General features: G+C 49.8%; 1 protein-coding gene across 2 annotated transcripts in view; it reads left to right on the top strand.

Annotated features, from left to right (window-relative positions):
- SUSD4 (sushi domain containing 4) overlaps nucleotides 1-27,500 on the top strand; it is a 154,015-nt gene that overhangs the window by 122,306 nt on the left and 4,209 nt on the right. For both annotated transcript variants that reach the window (XM_075339091.1, XM_075339092.1), the window contains exon 6: nucleotides 11,556-11,747. In XM_075339091.1, coding sequence (XP_075195206.1) covers nucleotides 11,556-11,747 — 192 coding nt within the window. The remainder of the gene's footprint in view (nucleotides 1-11,555; nucleotides 11,748-27,500) is intronic.

Genomic DNA, 27,500 nt, shown 5'->3' with positions numbered 1-27,500 from the left:
AGAGTCATTACACACAGAGGGATCTAGTCAAGTGTTTATTTCTGTTAATGTTGATGATTATGGATTACAGCCAATGAAAACCCAAAAATCATTACCTCAGAAAATTAGAATGATTACCAGAAAGCACCTGGAAAAGTTTCCTAAGAGTTTAAAATGATATGGTCCCTTAGTCTGGTTCAGTAGGCTACAGAATTATGGGGAAGACTGCTGACTTGACAGATGTCCAGAATCCAGTCATTGACACACTCCACAAGGAGGGTAAGCCACAAAAGGTCATTGCTAAAGAAGCTGTCTGTTCACAGAGTGCTGTATCCAAGCATATTAATGGAAAGTTGAGTGGAAGGAAAAAGTGTGGTAGAAAAAGGTGCACAAGCAACCGGGATAACCGCAGCCTTGATAGGATTGTTAAGAAAAGGCCATTCAAAAATTTGGGGGAGATTCACAAGGAGTGGACGCTGCTGGAGTCAGTGCTTCTAGAGCCACCGCACACAGACGTATCCAGGACCTGGGCTACAAGTGTCACATTCCTTGTGTCACCGCTCATGACCAATAGACAACGCCAGAAGCGTCTTACCTGGGCCAAGGAGGAAAAGAACTAGACTGTTCTCAGTGTCCAAGGTGATGTTTTCAGGTGAAAGTAAATTTTGCATTTCATTTGGAAATCGCAGTCCCAGAGTCTGGAGGAAGAGCGGAGGCCACAATCCAAGCTGCTGAGGTCTAGTGTGAAGTCTCCACAATCAGTGATGGTTTGGGCCATGTCATCTGCTGGTGAAGCTCCACTGGGTTTTATCAAGACCAAAGTCAGCGCAGCCGTCTACCAGGAGATTTTACAGCACTTCATGCTTCCCTCTGCTGACAAGCTTTCTGGAGATGGAAATTTAATTTTCCAGCAGGACTTGGTACCTGTCCACACTGCCAAAAGTACCAATACCTGGTTTACTAACCACAGTATCGCTGGGCTTGATTGGCAGCAAACTCGCCTGACCTAAACCCCATAGAGAATCCATGAGAGACACCAGAGCCAACAATGCAGACGAGCTGAAGGCGGCTATCAAAGCAACCTGAGCTTCCATAACCCCTCAGCAGTGCCACAGGCTGATCGCCTCCATGCCACATTGCCGCATTGATGCAGGAATTCATGAAAAAGGAGCCGCGACCAAGTATTGAGGCATTTACTGTACAGACTTTTCAGGAGGCGCCAATATTTCTGAGATTAAAATATTTTTTTCAGTTGGTCTTATATAATATTCTAACTTTCTGAGATAATGACTTGTGGCCTTTTATTGGCTGTAACCTATAATCATCAACATTAAGAGAAATAAACACGTGAAATAGATCCCTCTGTGTGTAATGACTCTATAATATATAGGAATAGATCCCTCTGTGTGTAATGACTCTATATGATATATAGGAATAGATCCCTCTGTGTGTAATGACTTTATATAATATATAGGAATAGATCCCTCTGTGTGTAATGACTCTATATAATATATAGGAATAGATCCCTCTGTATGTAATGACTCTATATAATATACAGGAATAGATCCCTCTGTGTGTAATGACTCTATATAATATATAGGAATAGATCCCTCTGTGTGTAATGACTTTATATAATATATAGGAATAGTTCCCTCTGTGTGTAATGGCTCTATATAATATATAGGAATAGATCCCTCTGTGTGTAATGAGTCTATATAATACAGTTAGGTCCAGAAATATTTGGACAGTGACACAAGTTTTGTTATTTTAGCTGTTTACAAAAACATGTTCAGAAATACAATTATATATATAATATGGGCTGAAAGTGCACACTCCCAGCTGCAATATGAGAGTTTTCACATCCAAATCGGAGAAAGGGTTTAGGAATCATAGCTCTGTAATGCATAGCCTCCTCTTTTTCAAGGGACCAAAAGTAATTGGACAAGGGACTCTAAGGGCTGCAATTAACTCTGAAGGCGTCTCCCTCGTTAACCTGTAATCAATGAAGTAGTTAAAAGGTCTGGGGTTGATTACAGGTGTGTGGTTTTGCATTTGGAAGCTGTTGCTGTGACCAGACAACATGCGGTCTAAGGAACTCTCAATTGAGGTGAAGCAGAACAACCTGAGGCTGAAAAAAAAGAAAAAATCCATCAGAGAGATAGCAGACATGCTTGGAGTAGCAAATTCAACAGTCGGGTACATTCTGAGAAAAAAGGAATTGACTGGTGAGCTTGGGAACTCAAAAAGGCCTGGGCGTCCACGGATGACAACAGTGGTGGATGATCGCCGCATACTTTCTTTGGTGAAGATGAACCCATTCACAACATCAACTGAAGTCCAGAACACTCTCAGTGAAGTAGGTGTATCTGTCTCTAAGTCAACAGTAAAGAGAAGACTCCATGAAAGTAAATACAAAGGGTTCACATCTAGATGCAAACCATTCATTAATTCCAAAAATAGACAGGCCAGAGTTAAATTTGCTGAAAAACACCTCATGAAGCCAGCTCAGTTCTGGAAAAGTATTCTATGGACAGATGAGACAAAGATCAACCTGTACCAGAATGATGGGAAGAAAAAAGTTTGGAGAAGAAGGGGAACGGCACATGATCCAAGGCACACCACATCCTCTGTAAAACATGGTGGAGGCAATGTGATGGCATGGGCATGCATGGCTTTCAATGGCACTGGGTCACTTGTGTTTATTGATGACATAACAGCAGACAAGAGTAGCCGGATGAATTCTGAAGTGTACCGGGATATACTTTCAGCCCAGATTCAGCCAAATGCCGCAAAGTTGATCGGACGGCGCTTCATAGTACAGATGGACAATGACCCCAGGCATACAGCCAAAGCTACCCAGGAGTTCATGAGTGCAAAAAAGTGGAACATTCTGCAATGGCCAAGTCAATCACCAGATCTTAACCCAATTGAGCATGCATTTCACTTGCTCAAATCCAGACTTAAGACGGAAAGACCCACAAACAAGCAAGACCTGAAGGCTGCGGCTGTAAAGGCCTGGCAAAGCATTAAGAAGGAGGAAACCCAGCGTTTGGTGATGTCCATGGGTTCCAGACTTAAGGCAGTGATTGCCTCCAAAGGATTCGCAACAAATTATTGAAAATAAAAATATTTTGTTTGGGTTTGGTTTATTTGTCCAATTACTTTTGACCTCCTAAAATGTGGAGTGTTTGTAAAGAAATGTGACAATTCCTACAATTTCTATCAGATATTTTTGTTCAAACCTTCAAATTAAACGTTACAATCTGCACTTGAATTCTGTTGTAGAGGTTTCATTTCAAATCCAATGTGGTGGCATGCAGAGCCCAACTCGCCAAAATTGTGTCACTGTCCAAATATTTCTGGACCTAACTGTATATAGGAATAGATTCCTCTGTGTGTAATGACTCTATATAATATATAGGAATAGTTCCCTCTGTGTGTAATGGCTCTATATAATATATAGGAATAGATCCCTCTGTGTGTAATGACTCTATATAATATATAGGAATAGATCCCTCTGTGTGTAATGACTCTATATAATATATAGGAATAGATCCCTCTGTGTGTAATGACTCTATATAATATATAGGAATAGATTCCTCTGTGTGTAATGGCTCTATATAATATATAGGAATAGATCCCTCTGTGTGTAATGACTCTATATAATATATAGGAATAGATTCCTCTGTGTGTAATGGCTCTATATAATATATAGGAATAGATCCCTCTGTGTGTAATGACTTTATATAATATATAGGAATAGTTCCCTCTGTGTGTAATGGCTATATAATATATGTGTTTCCCTTTCTGTATTGAATTACTGAAATAAATTAACTTTTTGATGATATATTAATTTATTGAGATTAACTTGTAATTTGTTTAGATTTAATTTAAGTTCCAGGAAAAGGGGGGGAGATATATACCGTATATATTTTATTGTTATACATTGTTATCTGACCTCCTGGGAGAATTTAATCTTCGATCACTTGTATAATACATCGTACTATTGAAATATCATAAAATTACTGATGTCCTGGGTTTTTAAGTTTGCTAACATGGCAGACACGGGGTGGGGGGAGGGGGGGCTTCAGTCAACCCCTTTCTGCTGTGACAACATCCTTGGCACTCTGCAATTGCAATGCATGGGATAGGGGTGGCAATGAGCATTGGAAGGAAAAAATAGGAAATATAGTATATTAGGAAATTGTTAGTTAGGAAGAGTTAGGATTAAAAAAAGCAGATCACATTAATAAAGGTATTTATGAGCCTGTTAGAGATAAGCTTACAGGAGCAGAGTAGATAGCAGAAGTATGATAGGAAATTGTTAGTATAGAAAAGTTAGCATAAAGAAAGCAGATCACATTAGTAAAGGTATTTACAAACATCTTAGAGATACGTTTACAGGAGCAGAGTAGATAACAAAAGTATATTAGGAAAGTGTTAGTAAGGAAAAGCTAGGATAAAAGATAGCAGATCACATTAATAAAGGTATTTATGAGCCTGTTAGAGATAAGCTTACAGGAGCATAGTGGATAGCAGAAGCATGATAGGAAATTGTTAGTAAGGAAAAGTTAGCATAAAGAAAGCAGATCACATTAATAAAGGTATTTACAAACATCTTAGAGATACGTTTACAGGAGCAGAGTAGATAACAAAAGTATATTAGGAAAGTGTTAGTTAGGAAGAGTTAGGATAAAAGAAAATGGATCACAATAATAGTGAAAACCTTTTTAATAATGCAGGTGTGGGTGAGACTCTAAGATATCTAAGTTGGACAAATTGACGAGCAAGTAATGGGTAACTGGGACACTTCTTTTTGTGCTCTAATCTATAGAACCCCCTCCAACACTTCACTGCCATATAACAGCACAAGGAAACGGGTTGTCCAATGAAGGCGTCGCCTTCACGTCCTTACATTACACCAGTGGTAACTCTTCTCCAGCTACGGACATATTGGGTGCATTGCGGGCTTTCTGTCCAACATCGTCGGGTAAAGTAATCCACCAGACCACAAATAATAAAATAACCGCACTCTCCTGCATACATATAAATATGTTTTATACTCGGTGTCCCCTACTCATACGGAAAATCGGATAATGTTCTGGAATGGAAGACGTCTCCGCAGAACGGCATCAATCAGCGACACCATCGCCTCCTCCGACATCCCCATGATTGCTTCCCATTTTCACAGCTTGTCGTTGGACGCGTCCTGTCGTTTTTTGCGACGTGCCATAAAGATTTACAAAGTGAATGTTGCATCCCGATGCGGCTTGTTTAACGGAGCGTGGAGGCTCATCTGTGTTTATTGTGGAGAACAGATGCCTATTTTCTTATCGGAGCGTGTCCTCATTTTACACACAGTAAAATCTCCGGCCAAGCGTGGCGACTTTTTTTATTCGTTTTTTTTCTAATCACGACAATCTCGTTGCTGCCTTTTCAGCCTACTTGCTAAGCTGTGGCCAGAACCCATTTGGCAAGGAGGAGGAGGAGGTGGATTTGGCACAGGGTGCGCGGCTCTCAGGGCTGAGGCGTCCCCTCCGGATGAGTCTCAATCTTCGAGTTGCCTCTCACTCGTCTGCAACAGGCTCCTTTTTATCAGGAGCAGATGCTTCATGTCCGATAAACCAGACTGAAGAGAGCGATGCCTGTGTGATGCCCCGGTAGCCCGGTGCCGCACCAGCTAAACATTTCCAGGGCGCTGGAGTGCCAGCTGTCTGGTGTCCAGCATATTTACAGCACACCATGGAAATGTGCATTTCTGTAGTGTCTTTGTGTTTTACAGGGCCTCATTATTGAAGTGCAGCAGAGAGCAGATTAGTGGCCGCCATGAGCCAGATTAATGGTGTCAGATGAAAAATACAATATGCCAGTGAGTGCATAATTCATGGGGGGGGGGGCTGCGCCTCGTAAATCTGCTGTATAGCATAGACATATTTCACTACGTTAGATGTCTCTGACAGATTGAATATGATCATCGGGGTTCACAGGATCAATGGCTAAATAATACAATATTCACATATTGTACATTCATTTCATGGCCCAGATTTTCTGCTACATACCTGCTGCATACCGTCACAAAGTCATAAAGTAAATAGTAAGATTTTGTTTCTTATAAGTCACCACTAGGGGGAGCTGACTACATACAGATTATACAGCCACCACTAGAGGGAGCTCACTACATACAGATTTATACAGCCACCACTAGAGGGAGCTCACTACATACAGATTTATACAGCCACCACTAGAGGAAGCTCACTACATACAGATTATACAGCCACCACTAGAGGGAGCGCACTACATACAGATTTATACAGCCACCACTAGAGGGAGCGCACTACATACAGATTTATACAGCCACCACTAGAGGAAGCTCACTACATACAGATTTATACAGCCACCACTAGAGGAAGCTCACTACATACAGATTTATACAGCCACCACTAGAGGGAGCTCACTACATACAGATTTATACAGCCACCACTAGAGGGAGCTCACTACATACAGATTTATACAGCCACCACTGGAGGGAGCTCACTACATACAGATTTATATATTCACCACTAGAGGGAGCTCACTACATACAGATTTATACAGCCACCACTAGAGGGAGCTCACTACATACAGATTTATATATTCACCACTAGAGGGAGCTCACTACATACAGATTTATACAGCCACCACTAGAGGGAGCGCACTACATTCAGATTTATATATTCACCACTAGAGGGAGCTCACTACATACAGATTTATACAGCCACCACTAGAGGAAGCTCACTACATACAGATTTATACAGCCACCACTAGAGGGAGCTCACTACATACAGATTTATACAGCCACCACTAGGGGGAGCTCACTACATTCAGATTTATACAGCCACCACTAGAGGGAGCTCACTACATACAGATTTATACAGCCACCACTAGAGGGAGCTCACTACATACAGATTTATACAGCCACCACTAGGGGGAGCTGACTACATACAGATTATACAGCCACCACTAGAGGGAGCTCACTACATACAGATTTATACAGCCACCACTAGAGGAAGCTCACTACATACAGATTTATACAGCCACCACTAGAGGGAGCTCACTACATACAGATTTATACAGCCACCACTAGAGGGAGCTCACTACATACAGATTTATATATTCACCACTAGAGGGAGCTCACTACATACAGATTTATACAGCCACCACTAGAGGGAGCTCACTACATACAGATTTATATATTCACCACTAGAGGGAGCTCACTACATACAGATTTATACAGCCACCACTAGAGGGAGCGCACTACATTCAGATTTATATATTCACCACTAGAGGGAGCTCACTACATACAGATTTATACAGCCACCACTAGAGGGAGCGCACTACATACAGATTTATACAGTCACCACTAGAGGGAGCTCACTACATACAGATTTATACAGACACCACTAGAGGGAGCTCACTACATACAGATTTATACAGCCACCACTAGAGGGAGCTCACTACATACATATTTATACAGTCACCACTAGATGGAGCTCACTACATACAGATTTATACAGCCACCACTAGAGGGAGCTCACTACATACAGATTTATACAGCCATCACTAGAGGGAGCTCACTACATACAGATTTATACAGCCATCACTAGAGGGAGCTCACTACATACAGATTTATACAGACACCACTAGAGGGAGCTCAATACATACAGATTTATACAGACACCACTAGAGGGAGCTCACTACATACAGATTTATACAGCCATCACTAGAGGGAGCTCACTACATACAGATTTATACAGACACCACTAGAGGGAGCTCACTACATACAGATTTATACAGCCACCACTAGAGGGAGCTCACTACATTCAGATTTATACAGCCACCACTAGAGGGAGCTCACTACATATAGATTTATACAGCCATCACTAGGGGTGCTCACTACATACAGATTTATACAGCCACCACTAGAGGGAGTTCACTACATACAGATTTATACAGCCACCACTAGGAGGAGCTCACTACATACAGATTTATACAGCCACCACTAGAGGGAGTTCACTACATACAGATTTATACAGTCACCACTAGGGGGAGCTCACTACATACACATTATAAAGCCACCACTAGGAGGAGCTCACTACATACAGATTTATACAACTACCTCTAGGGGGAGCTCACTACATACAGATTTATACAGCCAACTCTAGGGGGAAATCACTACATACAGATTTATACAGCCACCACTAGAAGGCGCTCACTACATACAGATTTAAACAGCCACCACTAGAGGGAGCTCATTACATACAGATTTATACAGCCACCACTAGAGGGAGCTCACTACATACAGATTATAAAGCCACCTACATACAGATTTATACAGCCACCTCTAGGAGGAGCTCACTACATACAGATTTATACAGCCACCTCTAGGAGGAGCTCACTACATACAGATTTATACAGCCACAACTAGGGGGAGCTCACTACGCACAGATTATACAGCAACCTATAGGGGGAGCTCACTGCACACAGATTTACACAGCCACCACTAGGGGGAGATCACTACATACAGATTTATACAGCCACCACTAGAGGGAGCTCACTACATACAGATTTATACAGCCACCACCAGGCTAGCTCACTACATATAGATTTATACAGCCACCACTAGAGGAGCTCACTACATACAGATTTATACAGCCACCACTAGAGGAGCTCACTACATACAGATTTATACAGCCACCACTAGAGGGAGCTCACTACATACAGATTTACAAGACAAAACAATCACTGATCTCGGGGAGACCAGCCAGAGAAAACACTGCCGGCAGCCAACGAGGGCGCTCAATACAGTGAAATCCTAGGTGCATTGCCCCCTGGGAAATATGCAAATCAAAAAAGTCCGTGGAACCTCTGTTAGGAGTCTCAACACAGAAATTAGCCAGATATCCCTCCGGGAAGGACCTAGCCAAGGAGTGGCTCTTTTCAGGAAACCACCATAACCACCATATGAAGTGGCCCTTTTAGTCAATATCCAACTCTTTGACAAGTTTAAACATATGACAAGGGAAATACCATGGCCAGGTATCCATCCACAGACAGCTGTTTCGGGGTATTGCCCCTCATCAGTGTGGAGTAGGATTCTGGCCAGGTGGGAGCAATGCCTAGTAGACCAACAAGACAAAACAATCACTGATCTCGGGGAGACTAGCCAGAGATTGGTTTGTTTTGTCTTGTTGGTCAACTAGGTATTGCTCCCACCTGGCCAGAATCCTACTCCACATTGATGAGGGGCAATACCCCGAAACAGCTGTCTGTGGATGGATACCTGGCCTTGGTATTTCACTTGTGATATGTTTAAACTTGTCAAAGAGTTGGATATTGACTAAAAGGGCCTCTTCATATGGTGGTTATGGTGGTTTCCTGAAAAGAGCCACTCCTTGGCTAGGTCCTTCCCGGAGGGATATCTGGCTAGTTTCTGTGTTGAGACTCCTAACAGAGGCTCCACGGACTTTTTTGATTTACATACAGATTTATACAGCCACCACTAGAGGGAGCTCACTACATACAGATTTATACAGGCTCCTCTAGGGGGCGCTCACTACATACAGATTTATACAGACACCACTAGTGGGATCTCACTACATACAGATTTATACAGCCACCACTAGAGGGAGCTCACTACATACAGATTTATACAGACACCACTAGAGGGAGCGCACTACATACAGATTTATACAGCCACCACTAGAGGGAGCTCACTACATACAGATTTATACAGCCACCACTAGAGGGAGCTCACTACATACAGATTTATACAGGCACCTCTAGGGGGAGCTCACTACATACAGATTTATACAGGCGCCTCTAGTGGGATCTCACTACATACAGATTTATACAACAACCACTGGGGGCGCTCACTACATACAGATTTATACAACAACCACTGGGGGCGCTCACGGGATGCCAATTTACACAATTGTGATAAAACACAATGACAATATCAGTAAGCTCCTCCTAGTGGTGGCTATAGGTAAGAAGAATGTTACTAAATACATATACTTGCCTCTATAAAAATTGATTGACATGAAGCTCGTAAGAAAGATAGGTGTATGTCTCTAGTGTTTAGAGATGGATCGATGAAACGTAGTAAGTTCTAGACAGATTTTACTGGTGTCATGATTCGCCTCCCACATCACAGTGATCTACGTTGTTGTGTCCTAAAATCATAGCCAGTTTTCACAATCAAATAAGTATTACAGAGCTGACATGGAAAAGTACGTATAGGATACATATAATAGAGCCAGGCTTAACCGGTGCATTGATAACCGTTCAGTTGGCCACATGTGGGGCAGAAGATGATTCATGGACTTAACATGTCATCTCCCAGTGCCGTGATCTTCTTCCCGGGTAGAATACACTATATACCTATCCGTGTGATATATTGTAGGATCATTAGTGCCGTATATCAGTCACATCTTGGTTTGGTAAATGGAGGAACCTTATAGTCTCCAATTTACATGTCTCATTTTGGGATACAGAGCGCTCTCTTGTGGGAACATGGAGGTGCACACATGAGAATGAGCGGCGGGGAGTCCGACTCTGCTCACCGCAACGTCACTAATCTGAAAATCAGTTCTACACAGCGAGATGCATTGTCTTTGCTTTTCATTCTGGAAGAACGGAAAATAGTGAAATATATAATTTAGGAGAAATGTTTACAGACAACACAATCTCTTCCATCTGCAGCACATATTAGATATCATTAGTGCCCTAATTCTCAGTTGTTTGCCATAAAAAAGAGCACACAACAAAACAAAGGTTTACGTTTTAAGGAATTCTGAGTAGACCGGGTCCAACATTCAGAATCTATTGTTCTGGAGGACCTAGCATGTCCTTTGGTTTCAATGGGGGCTGTGTAATTCCTCATTTTTCCTGCGGGAATGCTGTTGGGATATTGAACACTTTCTGCCTGGTTCCTTCATAAATCACAGCTGATCTTTGCAGATCCCAGTAGCAGAACACCTACTGATCAGCTTATTACTGAGGACCTTTCTAACAAACTGGAATTAGCAACTTCACTGGTGTAACTAGTTTTCAAGACAGATTGTTTGTGATGGATATCACCACCATAAGACATTATGAGCATATCCTGAAGGAAAATTAAAGGGGTGGTCCATATTTTTCTTAGGACAACCTACTGGCTATCACGTAGACAACACCCATACTAATTAATAGGCAGTGACTGATTTCAGGGGGTACAAGGTAATATCTAAAGGAGTGGACCCATTATGATAGATGCAAACCATGTGGACATTATAGAATGAGAGTCTTCACTTAGTACCACTCTGACATGTCATGCTGCCATCTATGAAAAGGAGTTGACCTAAAGTCAAAAACCCTTCGATGCCACTGCACAGTGCCCACTGAAATCCATGACCATCCATGGGTGAAGACAACTGTCTAGAATGGACTGAAAGAGGACTCGGTCCTGTCTGATTATGAGAACTTTCTCAGGGCCCTAAAAGCCAAATGGTCAGTCTACCGCTTGATCTTCATGTTGAATCTGTTCTTTTTTCTTTTAGTTTGTCCTCTTCCTCCGATGGTGGCCCATGGAGATTACATATGTCACCCTCAGCCCTGTGAACGGTACATACATGGGACTGTGATTGAGTTTTACTGTGACCCTGGGTACATGCTGTCCAACGATTACAAGTACTTCACTTGCCAGTCTGGAGAGTGGTTCCCATCGTCTCCGCTCTACTGTGAGAAGACGGGTAAGTCGTCACCACGAGTCGTATCAGATTTGTAAGGAGCTTCTAATAGACTGACATCAATAACCTTCAAATATGTTCCCCTGTATTATTGTTTGGCCTTATAAATAAATGTCTGGGCATCTCATCACTAGTGGCCTGGGACGAGTGGCACCATAGGGCCTCCTGGACCCCACAATGAGTGTTTAGTCATAGGAATGGTCCACCAGCCATAACAATAAAACGGCTGACCAGTGAAGTGATACTATTCATTATATGGTGACAATGGCGCCTGTCAGGGTGAGCGATATCAGGATTCGAAAGAACAGAGAGTTGTAATTGGCGATATTTTGGAAGCTAAAAAATAGGCAAACGTAAGGATCCGAGGGACTGTGACAAGGGATAAATTGTGATGAATATCGACTCTTAGATCTGCTAAACCAAAGGTCTTATAGGGTGTTCCTGATATATGGCAGGTCTTGTGGGGGTGTTTTCTGTATATGGCAGATCTTTTGGGGTGTTCCCGGTATACAGCAGGTCTTGAGGGGTGTTCTCTGTATACCGCAGGTCTTGTGGGGTGTTCCCAGTATACAGCAGGTCTTGTGGGGTGTTCCCTGCTTACAGCAGGTCTTGTGAAGTGTTCATGGCATATGGTGAGTCTTGTTGTTTGTTTTCTAGGGTGCTTTATGTATACTTCAGGTCTTGTGGGGTGTTCCTTGTATACGGCAGGTCTTGTGGGGTGTTCCCAGTATATGACAGGTCTTGTGGGGTGTTCCCAGCATATGGCAAGTCTTGTGGGATGTTCCCGGTATACGGCAGGTCTTGTGGGGGGTTCCTTGCAGGTTTTGTGGGGTGTCCTCTGTATACGGCAGGTCTTGTGGGGTGTTACCAGTATACGGCAGGTCTTGTGGGGTTTTACCAGTATACGGCAGGTCTTGTGGGGTTTTACCAGTATACGGCAGGTCTTGTGGGGTGTTCCTTGTAAACGGCAGGTCTTGTTTGGTGCTCCCAGTATACGGCAGGTCTTGTGGGGTGTTCCCAGTATGTGTTAGGGCCAGGTGGACGGGCAGACCCAGGAGGTGGATCCACTGGGCCGAACTCCTCTGAAGGCAAGGGGTCCGGTAGCCGGAGCACTACAGGTAGCAGGATAGTCCGTGCAAATTAGTGGAATGTAGAAGTCCCTGGGACCACGGAGTCACAGATGGTAGTCCGGGTGACGGAGCTCAGGTTCGGAGGCCAAGATGTTGTCAGGCAGAGTCCGGAACTGATGGAGCGAGAGGACGGGTCACCACAGGGATCAAAGATGGTACGGACTGACGGGATGGCAGATAGTCAGCGTGCGGGGTTCGGGAATCGGCAGGACCGGATGGCGAGGCAGGAGCGGCTCTAGAAGAGAGAGAGGTGAGTATATCACAGAGACAAGGAGACCTGACTCCTAGCTTAGGAAACACGAAGAACAGGCCCCGCCCACTTGGACATTAAACCCCTTTATACCCTGTACCTGTGTGTTCAATATCCTGTCTGTGGACGCTGGCCCTTTAAGAAAGGGTCAATGACCGCGCGCGCGCCCTAATGTGCATTCGCGAGGCCCGGGTGCCAGAAGCCAGGGCAGGGAGCGGCGAACAGGAGGCAGGGGAGCCGGGCTGGAGCGAAGCTGACAGCGAACGCTGGGAGCGGGGACCGGGACGCCTGGGGATCCTAGGTGAGGAGGCCTGGAGGCTGTGGAGCGGGGGACGCCGGACAGAGGAGCCGGGGAGCGAGCCAGGGAAGCCGGGGAGCGTAGCAGGGGAGCCGGGGAGCTGGACAGGGGACCCGGGGAGCGTGACAGTACCCCCCCCACGCCCCCCTCCCCGCAACCGGGACAGGAAGGCACGTATCAGAGGAGTACCCACATTCTCCCGGGGTTCCCAGGACCTATCCTCAGGACCATACCCTGCCCAGTCCACCAAGAAGAACTGCCGGCCCCGTACGGTTTTCATGGCCACGATATCCCTTACCGCATAGATGTCGTCATCGGCAATAGGAGGAGGAGCCGAACTGGCAGCAGCGGAGAAGGGACCAAGGACAACCGGCTTGAGCAGGGAGACGTGGAAGGAGTTGGGTATCCTCATCGTGGCCGGGAGCTGCAGCTTGTAGGAGACCTCATTTATTTTGCTGAGGACTTTAAACGGCCCGATGTAGCGAGGACCCAGCTTGTAAGATGGTAGCTTCAATCGCACATACTTGGAGGCAAGCCAGACCAGATCTCCTGGAGAGAAACACGGGGGATCCAGACGCCTCTTGTCTGCGTGTCTCTTCATCCGAAGGGAAGCACGTCCAAGGGACGTCTTGACAGAGTCCCAAATTGTTGCAAAGTCACGTGCTACAGCATCAGCAGCAGGGACATCCGAGAAAGAGGATACAGGTAATGGGACGGAAGGCTGAAGTCCGTAAACGACATGGAAGGGGGAGCTGGAGGAGGACTCACTGACGTGGTGGTTATGGGAGAATTCAGCCCAAGGAAGAAGCGTGGACCAGTCGTCGTGATGGGCGTTGACGTAGTGACGTAAGAAGGAGGTCAAGATCTGATTGACTCGTTCCACTTGGCCATTCAACTGAGGATGGTAGGCTGAAGAAAAGTCCAGAGTCACTCCCAGATGTTTGCAGAGGGCCCTCCAGAAGCGGGAGGTAAACTGAGTTCCTCTGTCGGACACAATGTGTGATGGAAAGCCGTGCAACCGGAAGATGTGCTGTATGTAGGCGTCAGCGAGTTCCTGGGCTGAGGGCAGTCCTGCCATAGGGACGAAATGAGCCATTTTGGAGAACCGATCCACCACGACCCATATGACTGTGTGTCCGGAGGACAGGGGCAAGTCCGTAATAAAGTCCATTGCAATGTGTTGCCACGGAACAGAGGGTATAGGCAGAGGCAGAAGACGGCCATATGGCAGATGTTTGGGCGTCTTATTCCTGGCACAAGAGGAGCAGGCTGAGACAAAAGAAGTGACGTCTGTGCGAAGGGATGGCCACCAGTAGTGACGTACAATTGTTCTCCTTGTTCTCTTCTGACCAGCATGGCCGGCTGTTTTCGAGGCATGGCCCCAGTGCAACACTTTTTGTCTGTCGGTTTCAGAGACATAGGTCTTCCCGGGCGGTATCTGGGCCAGGGTGACAGGAGCCACCGGAATGATTTTACTAGGGCAGATGATGGGCTGGGATGTCTCCTCCTCCTGCTCCATGGGCATGAATGACCTGGACAAGGCATCTGCGCGTACATTCTTGTCCGCGGGTCGGAAATGGAGCTGGAAATCGAACCTGGCAAAGAACAAGGACCACCTGGCTTGCCGTGGGTTCAGTCGCTGAGCAGACCGCAGGTATTCCAGGTTCTTGTGGTCCGTGTAAATGATCACGGGGTACACTGCTCCCTCCAGAAGGTAGCGCCATTCCTCCAGAGCCAGTTTGACTGCCAATAGCTCTCGGTCACCGATGGTGTAGTTGCGTTCAGGCGCAGAGAAGCTCTTGGAGAAGAAACCGCAAGTAACCATCTTCCCGGAGGAGGACTTCTGCATGAGCACTGCTCCGGCTCCCGAGGAGGAGGCATCCACCTCCAAGGTGAACTGTCGGTTTAACTCCGGACGGTGGAGCACAGGGGAGGAAGCAAATGCCCGCTTCAGGGAGCCAAACGCGGCGTCGGCCGCAGGTGACCAGTCCTTTGGATTAGCCCCCTTCTTGGTCAAGGCGGAGAGAGGTGCAGTCAGAGCAGAGAAGTGAGGGATGAACTGACGGTAATAGTTTGCGAATCCCAGAAAGCGTTGGATTGCCTTCAGTCCAGAAGGAGGGGGCCAGTTGAGAATGGAAGAGACCTTCTCCGGATCCATCTGCAGGCCGGTATCGGAGATTACGTAACCCAGGAAGGGAAGAGAAGACTGCTCGAAGACACACTTCTCGTACTTGGCGTACAGACGATTCTCCCTCAGTCTTTGTAGTACCAGCTGCACGTTCTCTCTGTGGGTCTGGAGGTCCGGAGAAAAGACCAGGATGTCATCAAGATACACCACCACACAGACGTAGAGAAGGTCTCGGAACACGTCGTTCACCAATTCCTGAAAGACTGCTGGTGCGTTACACAGGCCGAAGGGCATCACACAGTATTCATAGTGCCCATCGCGAGTATTGAACGCGGTCTTCCATTCGTCCCCTGAGCGGATGCGGACCAGGTTGTAGGCACCCCGAAGATCCAACTTGGTGAACACACGAGCTCCTCTAAGCCGATCAAACAATTCGGGGATGAGCGGCAGGGGGTACTTATTTTTCACGGTGATTTGGTTCAATCCCCGGTAGTCTATGCATGGGCGTAGGTCGCCTTCTTTCTTCTTAACGAAGAAGAAGCCTGCTCCAGCAGGAGAGGAGGATCTCCGAATGAATCCCCTTGCCAGGTTCTCTGTGATGTAGGTAGACATGGCCCTTGTTTCGGCAGGAGACAGCGGATATATCCGACCTCGAGGTGGTGTAGTTCCCGGGAGCAGGTCGATGGCACAATCGTAAGGACGATGTGGCGGAAGTACCTCTGATTCCTTTTTGTCAAAGACGTCCGCGAAGGACCAATAGGCCGAGGGCAGTCCTGGTAGGGACTCTGGAACCGGAGGTCGTCGGATGGGTTGTATGGTCTTCAAACAGTTCTCGTGGCAAGAGGAGCCCCATCGGGTGATTTCACCAGTGCCCCAGCTGACTGACGGTTCGTGTGTCCGTAACCAGGGGAGTCCCAGCAGGATTTGATGGGACATGTGTGGGAGGACGTAGAGAGCGATGTTCTCGGTGTGCAGGGCACCGATACGCAGTTCCACCGGCTTGGTGATCCACGAGATGGTGTCAGAGAGGGGTCTCCCATCCACAGAGGCAATCACGAGGGGTTTGTCGAGTGGAGTAACAGGCACCTGGTACTTGTCCACCGTGGCCTGCTGGATGAAATTGCCTGCTGCCCCGGAATCGAGGTACGCCTCGGCCGTGAACCGCGTCTCTCCCGTTGTCACTTGAACAGTCCACGTAACCGGGTCTGAGAGAGTCCCAGCACCTAGGGTGGCCTCTCCTACCAACCCTAGGCTTTGGAGTTTCCCGGCCTCTCTGGACAGGAGCGTAGAAGGTGTGTGCCCTCTCCGCAGTAGAAGCAGAGGCCCTTGGCGAGTCGTTCTGCTCGGCGTTGTTCAGACTGCCGCAAACGGTCGATCTGCATGGGCTCGTGGACGGAGACACCAGATGCCGTTGACTGAAGTACGGCGGGCTTCTGCGGAGGAGAGGAATGCCGTATCGGACGTCTCTCACGGGACACCTCTTTGGATCGTTCCTGAAAGCGAATGTCCACTCGAGTTGCTAGGGCAATCAGGGCATCCAGGGTGGACGGCACGTCACGACCAGCCAGCTCATCTTTAATTCGACCCGAGAGACCTTCCCAGAAGGCGACGGTTAGAGCCTCATTGTTCCACCCGAGTTCCAAAGCCAAGGTGCGAAAACGGATGGCATATTGACCCACCGTCAGAGTCCCCTGACGTAACCGGAGGAGAGATGAGGCAGACGCGGAGGCGCGTCCGGGCTCATCAAAGGTGCCACGAAATGCCTGCAGGAACTCCTGGATGTTAGTGGTCACAGGGTCCTCCTTCTCCCACAAGGGGTTCATCCACGCCAGTGCCTCACCCTCTAGATGGGACATCATGAACGCGACCTTGGCTTGGTCGGAAGCAAACAAATGCGGCAGCTGCTTGAAATGGAGGGAGCATTGGTTTATGAATCCCCTGCAGGTCTTGCGATCTCCGGCGTACCGGGGTGGTGGGGCCAGACGAAGCCTGGAAGCATCCGAGGAGGCTGCCACGGGAGCTGGGGCCGTGGATTGTCCAGTGGAAGCTCGAGATGCCGAAGATGTAACCGACGCTTGTAGCGTGTTCAGGCGGGCGTCCACAGAAGACATAAAGTTCAGCATGCGGGTCTGGGTCTCACGCTGGCGTGTGAGTTCCTCCTGCAAGGCCGCTAGTGCTTCGGCGGGATCCATGGCCTGTTCTTACTGTTAGGGCCAGGTGGACGGGCAGACCCAGGAGGTGGATCCACTGGGCCGAACTCCTCACTGAAGGCAAGGGGTCCGGTAGCCGGAGCACTACAGGTAGCAGGATAGTCCGTGCAAATTAGTGGAATGTAGAAGTCCCTGGGACCACGGAGTCACAGATGGCAGTCCGGGTGACGGAGCTCAGGTTCGGAGGCCAAGATGTTGTCAGGCAGAGTCCGGAACTGATGGAGCGAGAGGACGGGTCACCACAGGGATCAAAGATGGTACGGACTGACGGGATGGCAGATAGTCAGCGTGCGGGGTTCGGGAATCGGCAGGACCGGATGGCGAGGCAGGAGCGGCTCTAGAAGAGAGAGAGGTGAGTATATCACAGAGACAAGGAGACCTGACTCCTAGCTTAGGAAACACGAAGAACAGGCCCCGCCCACTTGGACATTAAACCCCTTTATACCCTGTACCTGTGTGTTCAATATCCTGTCTGTGGACGCTGGCCCTTTAAGAAAGGGTCAATGACCGCGCGCGCGCCCTAATGCGCATGCGCGAGGTCCGGGTGCCAGAAGCCAGGGCAGGGAGCGGCGAACAGGAGGCAGGGGAGCCGGGCTGGAGCGAAGCTGACAGCGGACGCTGGGAGCGGGGACCGGGACGCCTGGGGATCCTAGGTGAGGAGGCCTGGAGGCTGTGGAGCGGGGGACGCCGGACAGAGGAGCCGGGGAGCGAGCCAGGGAAGCCGGGGAGCGTGGCAGGGGAGCCGGGGAGCTGGACAGGGGACCCGGGGAGCGTGACAGTATGTCAGTTCTTGTGAGGTGTTCCTTGTATACGGCAGGTCTTGTGAGGTGTTCCCAGTATACAGCAAGTCTTATGGGGTGTTCTCGGTATAGGTCAGGTCTTGTGGGATGTTCTCAGTCTATGGCAGGTCTTGTGGGGTGTTCCCGGTTTACGTAAGATCTTGTGGGCTGCTCCTTGTATACAGCAGGTATTGTTGGATGTTCCTTGTTGACGGCATCTTGTGAGATGTTTCCTGGAAACAAAAGGTCTTGTGGGGTGTTCCTTGTATATGGAAAGTATTGTGGGGTGTTTCCGGTAAAAGTCAAGTCTTGTGAGGTGTTCTCTGTATACGGCAGGTCTTGTGGGATGTTGTCTGTATACGGCAGGTATTATGGAGTGTTCCCGGTATATGGCAGGTCTTGTGGGGTGTTCCCGGTATAAGTCAGGTCTTGTGGGGAGTTCCTTGTATACAGCAGGTATTATTGGATATTCCTTGTATACGTCAGGTCTGGTGTGTTTGTTGTATACAGCAGATCTTGTGGAGTGTTAACGGTATACGGCAGGTCTTGTGAGGTGTTTCCGGTATAAATTAGGTCTTGTGAGGTGTTCTCTGTATCCAGCTTGACTTGGGGGACATTCGTTGTATACGGCAGGTCCTGTGGAGTGCTCTCTTTTGGAGTGTTCTTTGTATACGACAGGTCTCGTGGGATGTTCTCTGTATATAGTAGGTCTTGTTGGGTGTTCCTGGCTTACGGCAAGTCTTGTGGGTGGACCCTGGAATTTGGTAGGTCTGTTAGGATCTTCCCAGTATGTAGTGGTCCATGAAAGGACAACCAGTCAATGCCCGTGCAGAGGTGGCTCCAGGAAGCACTATTCGAAAAAGACAAGCCAGTGTGATTGGGCAATGTCAGCTGGCTCCTTCGGTTTTGCATTGTATGGGTGTAACACATTCCACCTGCCTAAACTTTGTACATACCCAGTACCCACATGACTCAATTTTTCAGCAAATAATGGATGGGTAGGAGAGGTCTGAGATTAAGGTGACGACTTGACTTAAAATCAACAAATCTCCATCAGATCAATCATCTGTGGGGTGTGCAGGAAAAACAAGTCTGATCCATGGAGACCGCACTACTAAACAACGCACTGATCAAGCATCTGCTGCTAATGTTTTGTGCCAGATCCCACCAGACCCCACAGAGATCTGTGGAGTCCGGGCCTGCATTGGTCAGAGCTGTTCTAGTGAAGTAAAGGACCTACATAATGTTATGGAGGTGGTTTTATTGTTGTGGCTGGGGTTTCTCCCAGCTCTTACATGACTGATATGCCCTGTTCCTGTTACATATACGTCATTCTGGTTTCCAGCTTTCAAGGATCTTCACTGAAATAATAACTGTGAGGTAAATCCGGAGATATGACGATAAATCATGATATTCAAGTATGTCAGGAAGCCCTCTCCTGGTGTCACCCCCCCTTTCCTTCACACAACTGGTTTAGCAACAAATCCCATGGCCATCTCCTGTGATATGGAGATGAGGTGGTGTGGGAACAATGGACACAGGATGACTCCCTGCCGTCACCCTGTAACAAGAGTTGTATCTCATTAGCAAGGCTATGGAACTAGCTAGACAGAACGACTCCAGTAAAAAATGGTTCATATCTCGCAAGCCATATTTCCGATAAATACGGCAACCATAAAAATGGTGTTTTCGCATGCGGACGATGCTGGCACACCTTTTTTATGGGAGCGGGAGCTTGGGAAATGCCCCAGGCGTGATATCAGCCAATGGGGAACTGGCAGACAGGTCATGAGTCCCCTCGTTCTGTAGCTAAATTCATAACTGTCACAATGAGAGTGTTGGCGTCCGCCTACGACGCTCCCAGGCAAAGTTATGGCCCCTATTCCATGTTGGGATATTGTCCATAACTCAAGCCAGGGGTGGAGCAGTGCTCCCTCTGAGGTCACTAAGGTAGGAGGGGACCTGGATTTGCCCAGGTTGATAACCCTACTTCGGCCATTTTCCAGTGTTCTTTCGCTGGGGGTCACGTGTAGGAAACATCTGTGGGAGTTCCTGGAAACCTGGTCTACAGCGCCCCCCTGTGGCCAGACGCACAAGGTAACTGATTGAATTGCATACCTGTTTGTAAACCATGCTTTATCTGTAACTGTACTCTGACATATGTATATTCTGTAGATTCCCTATTGTATATATTGTAGTTTCTAGTGTGCTTTAGGCTGATTAAATTATATAATTAATCTTGGGCTGTTCTGTTATCTCGATCTTGAATCCCACGTCTGTGTGTTCGGCTAATAGTTACCGTAAATCGGTTGGTGGCAGCGAATTGTGCCAAGGATTATTGTGGGGAGGCCAGTGAGATTCGGGGAGATTTTATATATTCCGCCCGCGGAGGTCGGGGGAATATATACCTTACTCTCACCGGGGACCCTTCAATAATCGGCATAAGTAGTATAGCGGCCTCCTTGCTTATGGTCGGGCAATTCCATAATTGGCCTGACTATAAGAGGGGCGCTAGAGAGCGCGTCACGTGCTCTGTCTGTCGGTCGGGAGGTATAAAGGAGGGGTGACCCCCACTTGTTACCCCCCGATTGTGACGTACTGGTAGCCAGCGCGGGGGATTTCTGAGTGACCCCCCGGTGGTTTGTGACATATTGGTGGCATAGCGGTGGGATCGAGATAATAGTGTGTGTGAGTGTGAGACCCATACTCCCAGACACTAAAGACTGCCTGCAGCAGCTGTGGCTGCTGGGGTCTTCAGACTAGCTCAACACTAGAGTGTCAGAGTGCAGATACTGTAAGGTGTGTGGAGGCATCAGGTGTCAGTTCTGTGTCAGTGACCAAAAGTCTGCAAGAATGGCTGATGGCACCAGGAGCAGAGCTATGCAACTGGCCAATGCTAAGGCAGGAGCCGAAGAGAGGGAGGACGGTGCTGTGGACAGCAATGAGGAGGTTGCCCACGAGTCCTCCAGGAGCTCGACGCCAGAAAACCGTTCTGCCGAGGACATTGCGCAACCTGGCACTGCTGGACAAGATGAGGAGGAGCTCACCCAAGGTTCCTCAACGAGCCAGATGCCAGCCCTCCGCTCTGAAAGGGACAGTGAATCGCCTAGCTCTGCAGCGTGCCGCAGATCACCACGTGCCATTCCACCGAGCCTGGGAGGCGCGGATAGCCTTCTTCAAATGGCTATGGCCCTTCTCCAGGCTGGAGACCAGAAGGGCTACAAGGAACTCCTGGCAGAGCGCAGGGCAGAGCGGCAGGCAGCGCGTGACGCTGAGGCTGCGGAGCGGCACGCAGAGCGTGAGGCTGCGGAGCGAGAGCGGCAGGCAGCGCGTGAAGAGCGAGAGCGACAGGCAGACCGTGACTACCAGCTGCAGCTAGCTCAGCTCCGGCCCTCATCAGCCACATGTGACCTTCGAGACACCAAACTTCCAAAGGTCCGTGTTGAGGACTTCCCAGTGCTGGAGAAGGATGGAGACTTGGACTCTTTCTTGACTGCTTTTGAACGGACTTGCTTGCAGCACCATCTGGACAAGGACCAGTGGGCCAAATACCTGACCCCCCGTTTAAGGGGTAAGGCCCTGGATATCCTTGGGGACTTGCCTGCTGAGGCAGATCAGGGCTACGACACCATCAAGCGGGCCCTGATCCAACAGTACAACCTCACTCCAGAGTCCTACCGCAAGAAGTTCCGGAGCCTACAGAAGGGACCAAAGGACTCCTGGGCTGACCACCGGCGGGCACTTGCCCGAGCTGCCGACCACTGGACCCAAGGCCTGCAGCTTTCCACCGGACCGGAGATCCTGGACTTGTTCATCACGGAGCAACTCTTGTGGAACTGCCCTGAGGATCTCCGCCAGTTCATCCGAGACCAGAAGCCAAAGGGGTCCACGGCTACAGCTGCCCTTGCCGATGACTACACCAACAACCGGGCCCCTGAGGCCAGGAGAGCGGCCACCAGCAGCACCTGGAGAGGGGGTAAGATGAATTCTGCGACTGCCCCACCTGCCCCTAGACTGCAGGGGGTGTCCCCCTCAACTCCCCTCTCCAGGCCCGTGGCGGAACCAAGACGGTGCCACCAGTGCAACCTACCTGGACACTTCAAGGCCATGTGCCCTCAGCGTCCCAAGGCCCCGGCTCCGTCCCCGTCCCAAGGGCCGCCCAAGGTGTATTGTGTGGGTGGGGGTGGTGGTAGGTCCCTGGACAGCTTCCAACCTGTCACCGTCGGCCGGTCTGTGACCATAGGACTGCGAGACAGCGCCTCGGAGGTGACTCTGGTGCGGCCTGAGATGGTGTCCCCCCAAGACTTGATCCCTGGAAAAACCCTCGCTGTCTCCGGGATTGGAGGCACTGACCCGGCGCTGCCTGTTGCTGACATTTATGTGGACTGGGGCGCAGGGCGGGGGGTGAGGGAGGTGGGGGTAACTGATCGGATCCCTGCAAACGTGCTACTTGGGACAGATTTGGGGCAGATAACCTCCCAGTTTGGGCCCCCCCCAAGGGCTGAACCTTCAGCCCGTACTGACATGACTCCTAACAATGTTAATGTGTTATCTATGAATGATGTAAGGGAGGAGGGAGTGAACTCTGATATTTCTGCTTGCATAGACACCATAGACACACACTCAGCTGCAGCTGTGACAGGGGAGGGGGTCAGAGAAAGGTGTGACAATGCCTCTACAAGTAACCAGCCTGTGAGCTGGGATCTGTTGCCCTCTGCAGGGATAAGCAGAGAGCAGGGTGCTGCAGGGGGAGGACCAGTGTGTGGGGTGGGGGCTACCACAGCAAATGTGGGGTCCCCAGAGATTTCACAGCGGGGTTCTGTTGCTGCAGGAGGGGAACAGGCAGGTGAGATTGGGGCCGGTCCAGGAGCGGAAGTGCTCCCAGGTAAGATCTCGGTGCATGGTTCCCCCACAACCGGGGTGTCAGGAAGCCAGGTAGGTCTGCCTGAACCGGCGACTTGGTCAGGAACGGAGGAGGAGCAGGCACGACCCACGGTCGCAGCGGCTGTGGCCGCTGTCACCCGCAGTGGGAGTGCTGGAAGCCAAGGGGCCTCCCGGAGGTCCGATAGCTCTTCCCCTTCTGACCAAGTGGCAGCCGAGTCAGGTGGAGGCCAGGACACAGGTCCCGGGGTACTGACTGAAGATGTGACAGTCTCGTCGATTCTGGCCACATCTAGTCAGGGGTTTCAGGCAGCGTTAGAAGCTGACGACAGCCTGAAAGCTCTTAAGGAGCAGGCGGCACAGCCTCCCTCGGACTCGGACCCGGAGCGAGTGGTCTGGGACCAAGGACGGCTGTACCGGGCCACGGTCCAGCAGGGTTCACCGGAGGCGTGGCCCAGGGACCGACAGTTGGTGGTACCCTATCCGTTCCGGACGGAGTTGTTGCGGATCGCACATGAGATTCCGATGGCCGGACACCTAGGGATCGCTAAGACCAAGGCCAGGTTAAACCAGCATTTCTACTGGCCAAAAATGGGGGCCGATGTGGCTGCCTACTGCCGTTCGTGTGAAACCTGTCAGAGAGTGGGGAAGGCGGGGCCACGCCCCAAAGCCCCACTGGTATCTCTGCCAATCATCGATGAGCCTTTCAGGAGGGTGGCTGTGGATCTGGTCGGCCCGCTGGCCATCCCCAGCAGCTCCGGGAAACGCTTCATACTGACGGTAGTGGACTATGCCACCCGGTACCCAGAAGCAGTGGCCTTGTCGTCCATTCGGGCTGACAAGGTGGCCACCGCATTGCTGGAGATTTTCTCCCGAGTGGGTTTTCTCCAGGAAATGCTCACTGACCGGGGGACCCAATTCATGTCCCAGCTGATGGAGGCCCTCTGTAAGCAAGTCCAGGTGCGACATCTGGTGGCCAGCCCGTACCATCCACAGACTAATGGCCTGTGCGAGCGGTTCAATGGCACCTTAAAGCAGATGCTTAAGATGTTGGTCGACTCCCATGGGCGTGACTGGGAGCGGTATCTCCCACACCTGTTATTTGCTTACCGGGAGGTTCCACAGGCCTCAACAGGATTCTCACCGTTTGAGCTCCTGTACGGGCGACGTGTGCGGGGCCCCCTGGCTCTGGTGAAAGAGGCTTGGGAAGGGGATTTGGCCACCCCTGGAGTGTCGGTTATCGAGTATGTCATGCGCTTCCGGGACAAAATGCAGGCCTTGACGCAACTGGTACACGACAATATGGCTCAAGCCCAGGCCGATCAGAAGCGTTGGTACGACCAGAACGCTTGTGAGAGGACCTACCAAGTGGGTCAAAAGGTGTGGGTACTGGTCCCCGTACCACAGGACAAGCTTCAGGCAGCCTGGGAAGGCCCATACCTCGTGTACCAGCAGCTCAACCCTGTAACGTACCTGGTCACCCTGGACCCTGCCCGTGGAAGGCGGAAGCCCTTCCATGCGAACATGATGAAGGCACATCATGAGCGGGAGGCATGTGCGCTCCCCGTGTGCAACCTGCCCGAGGAGGGAGAAGCGGAAACCCTCTTGGATATGCTAGCCCAGGTTAGGGCAGGCGGATCCATTGAGGATGTGGAGGTTGGCCACCAGCTCTTGGAGGACCAACGGTCCCAGCTGTGGGCCACCCTACACCCCTTCCGGGGGTTGTTTACCAACCAGCCCGGAAGGACTGACTTGGCTGTCCATCACGTGGACACTGGGGATCATCCCCCGATCCGGCGTTCAGCATATCGGGTCTCCCTGGAGGTGCAGCAACACATGCGCCAGGAGATTGACGAGATGCTGAAGCTGGGGGTGATCCAGGCATCCAACAGCGCTTGGGCCTCGCCTGTAGTCCTCGTCCCTAAGAAGGACCGAACCACTCGGTTCTGCGTGGACTACAGGGGGCTCAATGCTGTCACGGTCGCCGATGCGTACCCAATGCCACGCATCGATGACCTGCTCGATCAGTTGGCCGGGGCTCAGTACCTGACCATCATGGACCTGAGCCGGGGATATTGGCAGATCCCCCTGACTCGCAAGGCCAGGGAACGCTCTGCCTTTATTACCCCATTTGGACTATACGAGTCCACGGTGATGCCATTCGGGATGAGGAATGCCCCTGCCACTTTCCAGCGGATGGTCAACACCCTGCTCAAGGGACTTGAAGGGTACGCGGCCGCGTACCTGGATGACATTGCCGTCTTCAGTCCCACCTGGGAGGACCACCTAGAGCATCTAGCACAGGTGCTCAGGCGGATCCACCGGGCAGGTTTGACCATCAAGCCGGGAAAGTGTCAGCTGGCCATGAGCGAGGTCCAGTACCTCGGTCACCGGGTAGGTGGGAGAACACTGAAGCCCGAGCCTGAGAAAGTGGAAGCCATCGCATCCTGGCCCACCCCCAGGACCAAGAAGCAGGTGATGTCCTTCTTGGGGACCGCTGGGTACTATAGGAGGTTTGTTCCATGCTATAGTAGCCTGGCAAAGCCCTTGACGGACCTCACCAAGAAGAAGCTGCCCTCTGCAGTCGATTGGACAATGGACTGCGAGACAGCCTTCCGGGCCCTAAAGGACGCCCTGTCCAGCCCGCCCGTGCTACAGGCAGCCGACTTCACGCGGCCGTTTGTAGTACAGACCGACGCCAGTGACTTCGGCCTCGGTGCGGTGCTCAGCCAGGTGGACTCTGCGAGCCAAGAGCACCCAGTCTTGTACCTGAGCAGGAAGCTGTTACCGAGGGACGTGGCCTATTCCACAATGGAGAAGGAGTGCCTGGCCATAGTGTGGGCCCTGCAGCGTCTGCAACCCTATCTATACGGGCGCCACTTCATCGTGGAGACGGACCACAACCCCCTCAGCTGGTTGCACACCGTCTCTGGGACGAATGGGCGACTGTTGCGATGGAGCCTTGCGCTCCAGCAATACAACTTCACCATTCGCCACAAAAGGGGCCGTGACCACGGTAACGCAGACGGGCTGTCCCGACAAGGAGAGGTCGCGGACGGGCGCACGGGGGAACACCGGAGTGTGCTGCCCCCTAGCGCCCTCAAAAGGGGGGAGGTGTGAGGTAAATCCGGAGATATGACGATAAATCATGATATTCAAGTATGTCAGGAAGCCCTCTCCTGGTGTCACCCCCCCTTTCCTTCACACAACTGGTTTAGCAACAAATCCCATGGCCATCTCCTGTGATATGGAGATGAGGTGGTGTGGGAACAATGGACACAGGATGACTCCCTGCCGTCACCCTGTAACAAGAGTTGTATCTCATTAGCAAGGCTATGGAACTAGCTAGACAGAACGACTCCAGTAAAAAATGGTTCATATCTCGCAAGCCATATTTCCGATAAATACGGCAACCATAAAAATGGTGTTTTCGCATGCGGACGATGCTGGCACACCTTTTTTATGGGAGCGGGAGCTTGGGAAATGCCCCAGGCGTGATATCAGCCAATGGGGAACTGGCAGACAGGTCATGAGTCCCCTCGTTCTGTAGCTAAATTCATAACTGTCACAATGAGAGTGTTGGCGTCCGCCTACGACGCTCCCAGGCAAAGTTATGGCCCCTATTCCATGTTGGGATATTGTCCATAACTCAAGCCAGGGGTGGAGCAGTGCTCCCTCTGAGGTCACTAAGGTAGGAGGGGACCTGGATTTGCCCAGGTTGATAACCCTACTTCGGCCATTTTCCAGTGTTCTTTCGCTGGGGGTCACGTGTAGGAAACATCTGTGGGAGTTCCTGGAAACCTGGTCTACAGCGCCCCCCTGTGGCCAGACGCACAAGGTAACTGATTGAATTGCATACCTGTTTGTAAACCATGCTTTATCTGTAACTGTACTCTGACATATGTATATTCTGTAGATTCCCTATTGTATATATTGTAGTTTCTAGTGTGCTTTAGGCTGATTAAATTATATAATTAATCTTGGGCTGTTCTGTTATCTCGATCTTGAATCCCACGTCTGTGTGTTCGGCTAATAGTTACCGTAAATCGGTTGGTGGCAGCGAATTGTGCCAAGGATTAT

The sequence above is a fragment of the Anomaloglossus baeobatrachus genome, chromosome 3 (genome assembly GCF_048569485.1).
Source record: "Anomaloglossus baeobatrachus isolate aAnoBae1 chromosome 3, aAnoBae1.hap1, whole genome shotgun sequence".
Lineage (NCBI taxonomy): Eukaryota > Metazoa > Chordata > Amphibia > Anura > Aromobatidae > Anomaloglossus > Anomaloglossus baeobatrachus.
Note: the sequence above shows the minus strand (reverse complement) of the source record. Positions and strands in the feature narration are given on the sequence as shown.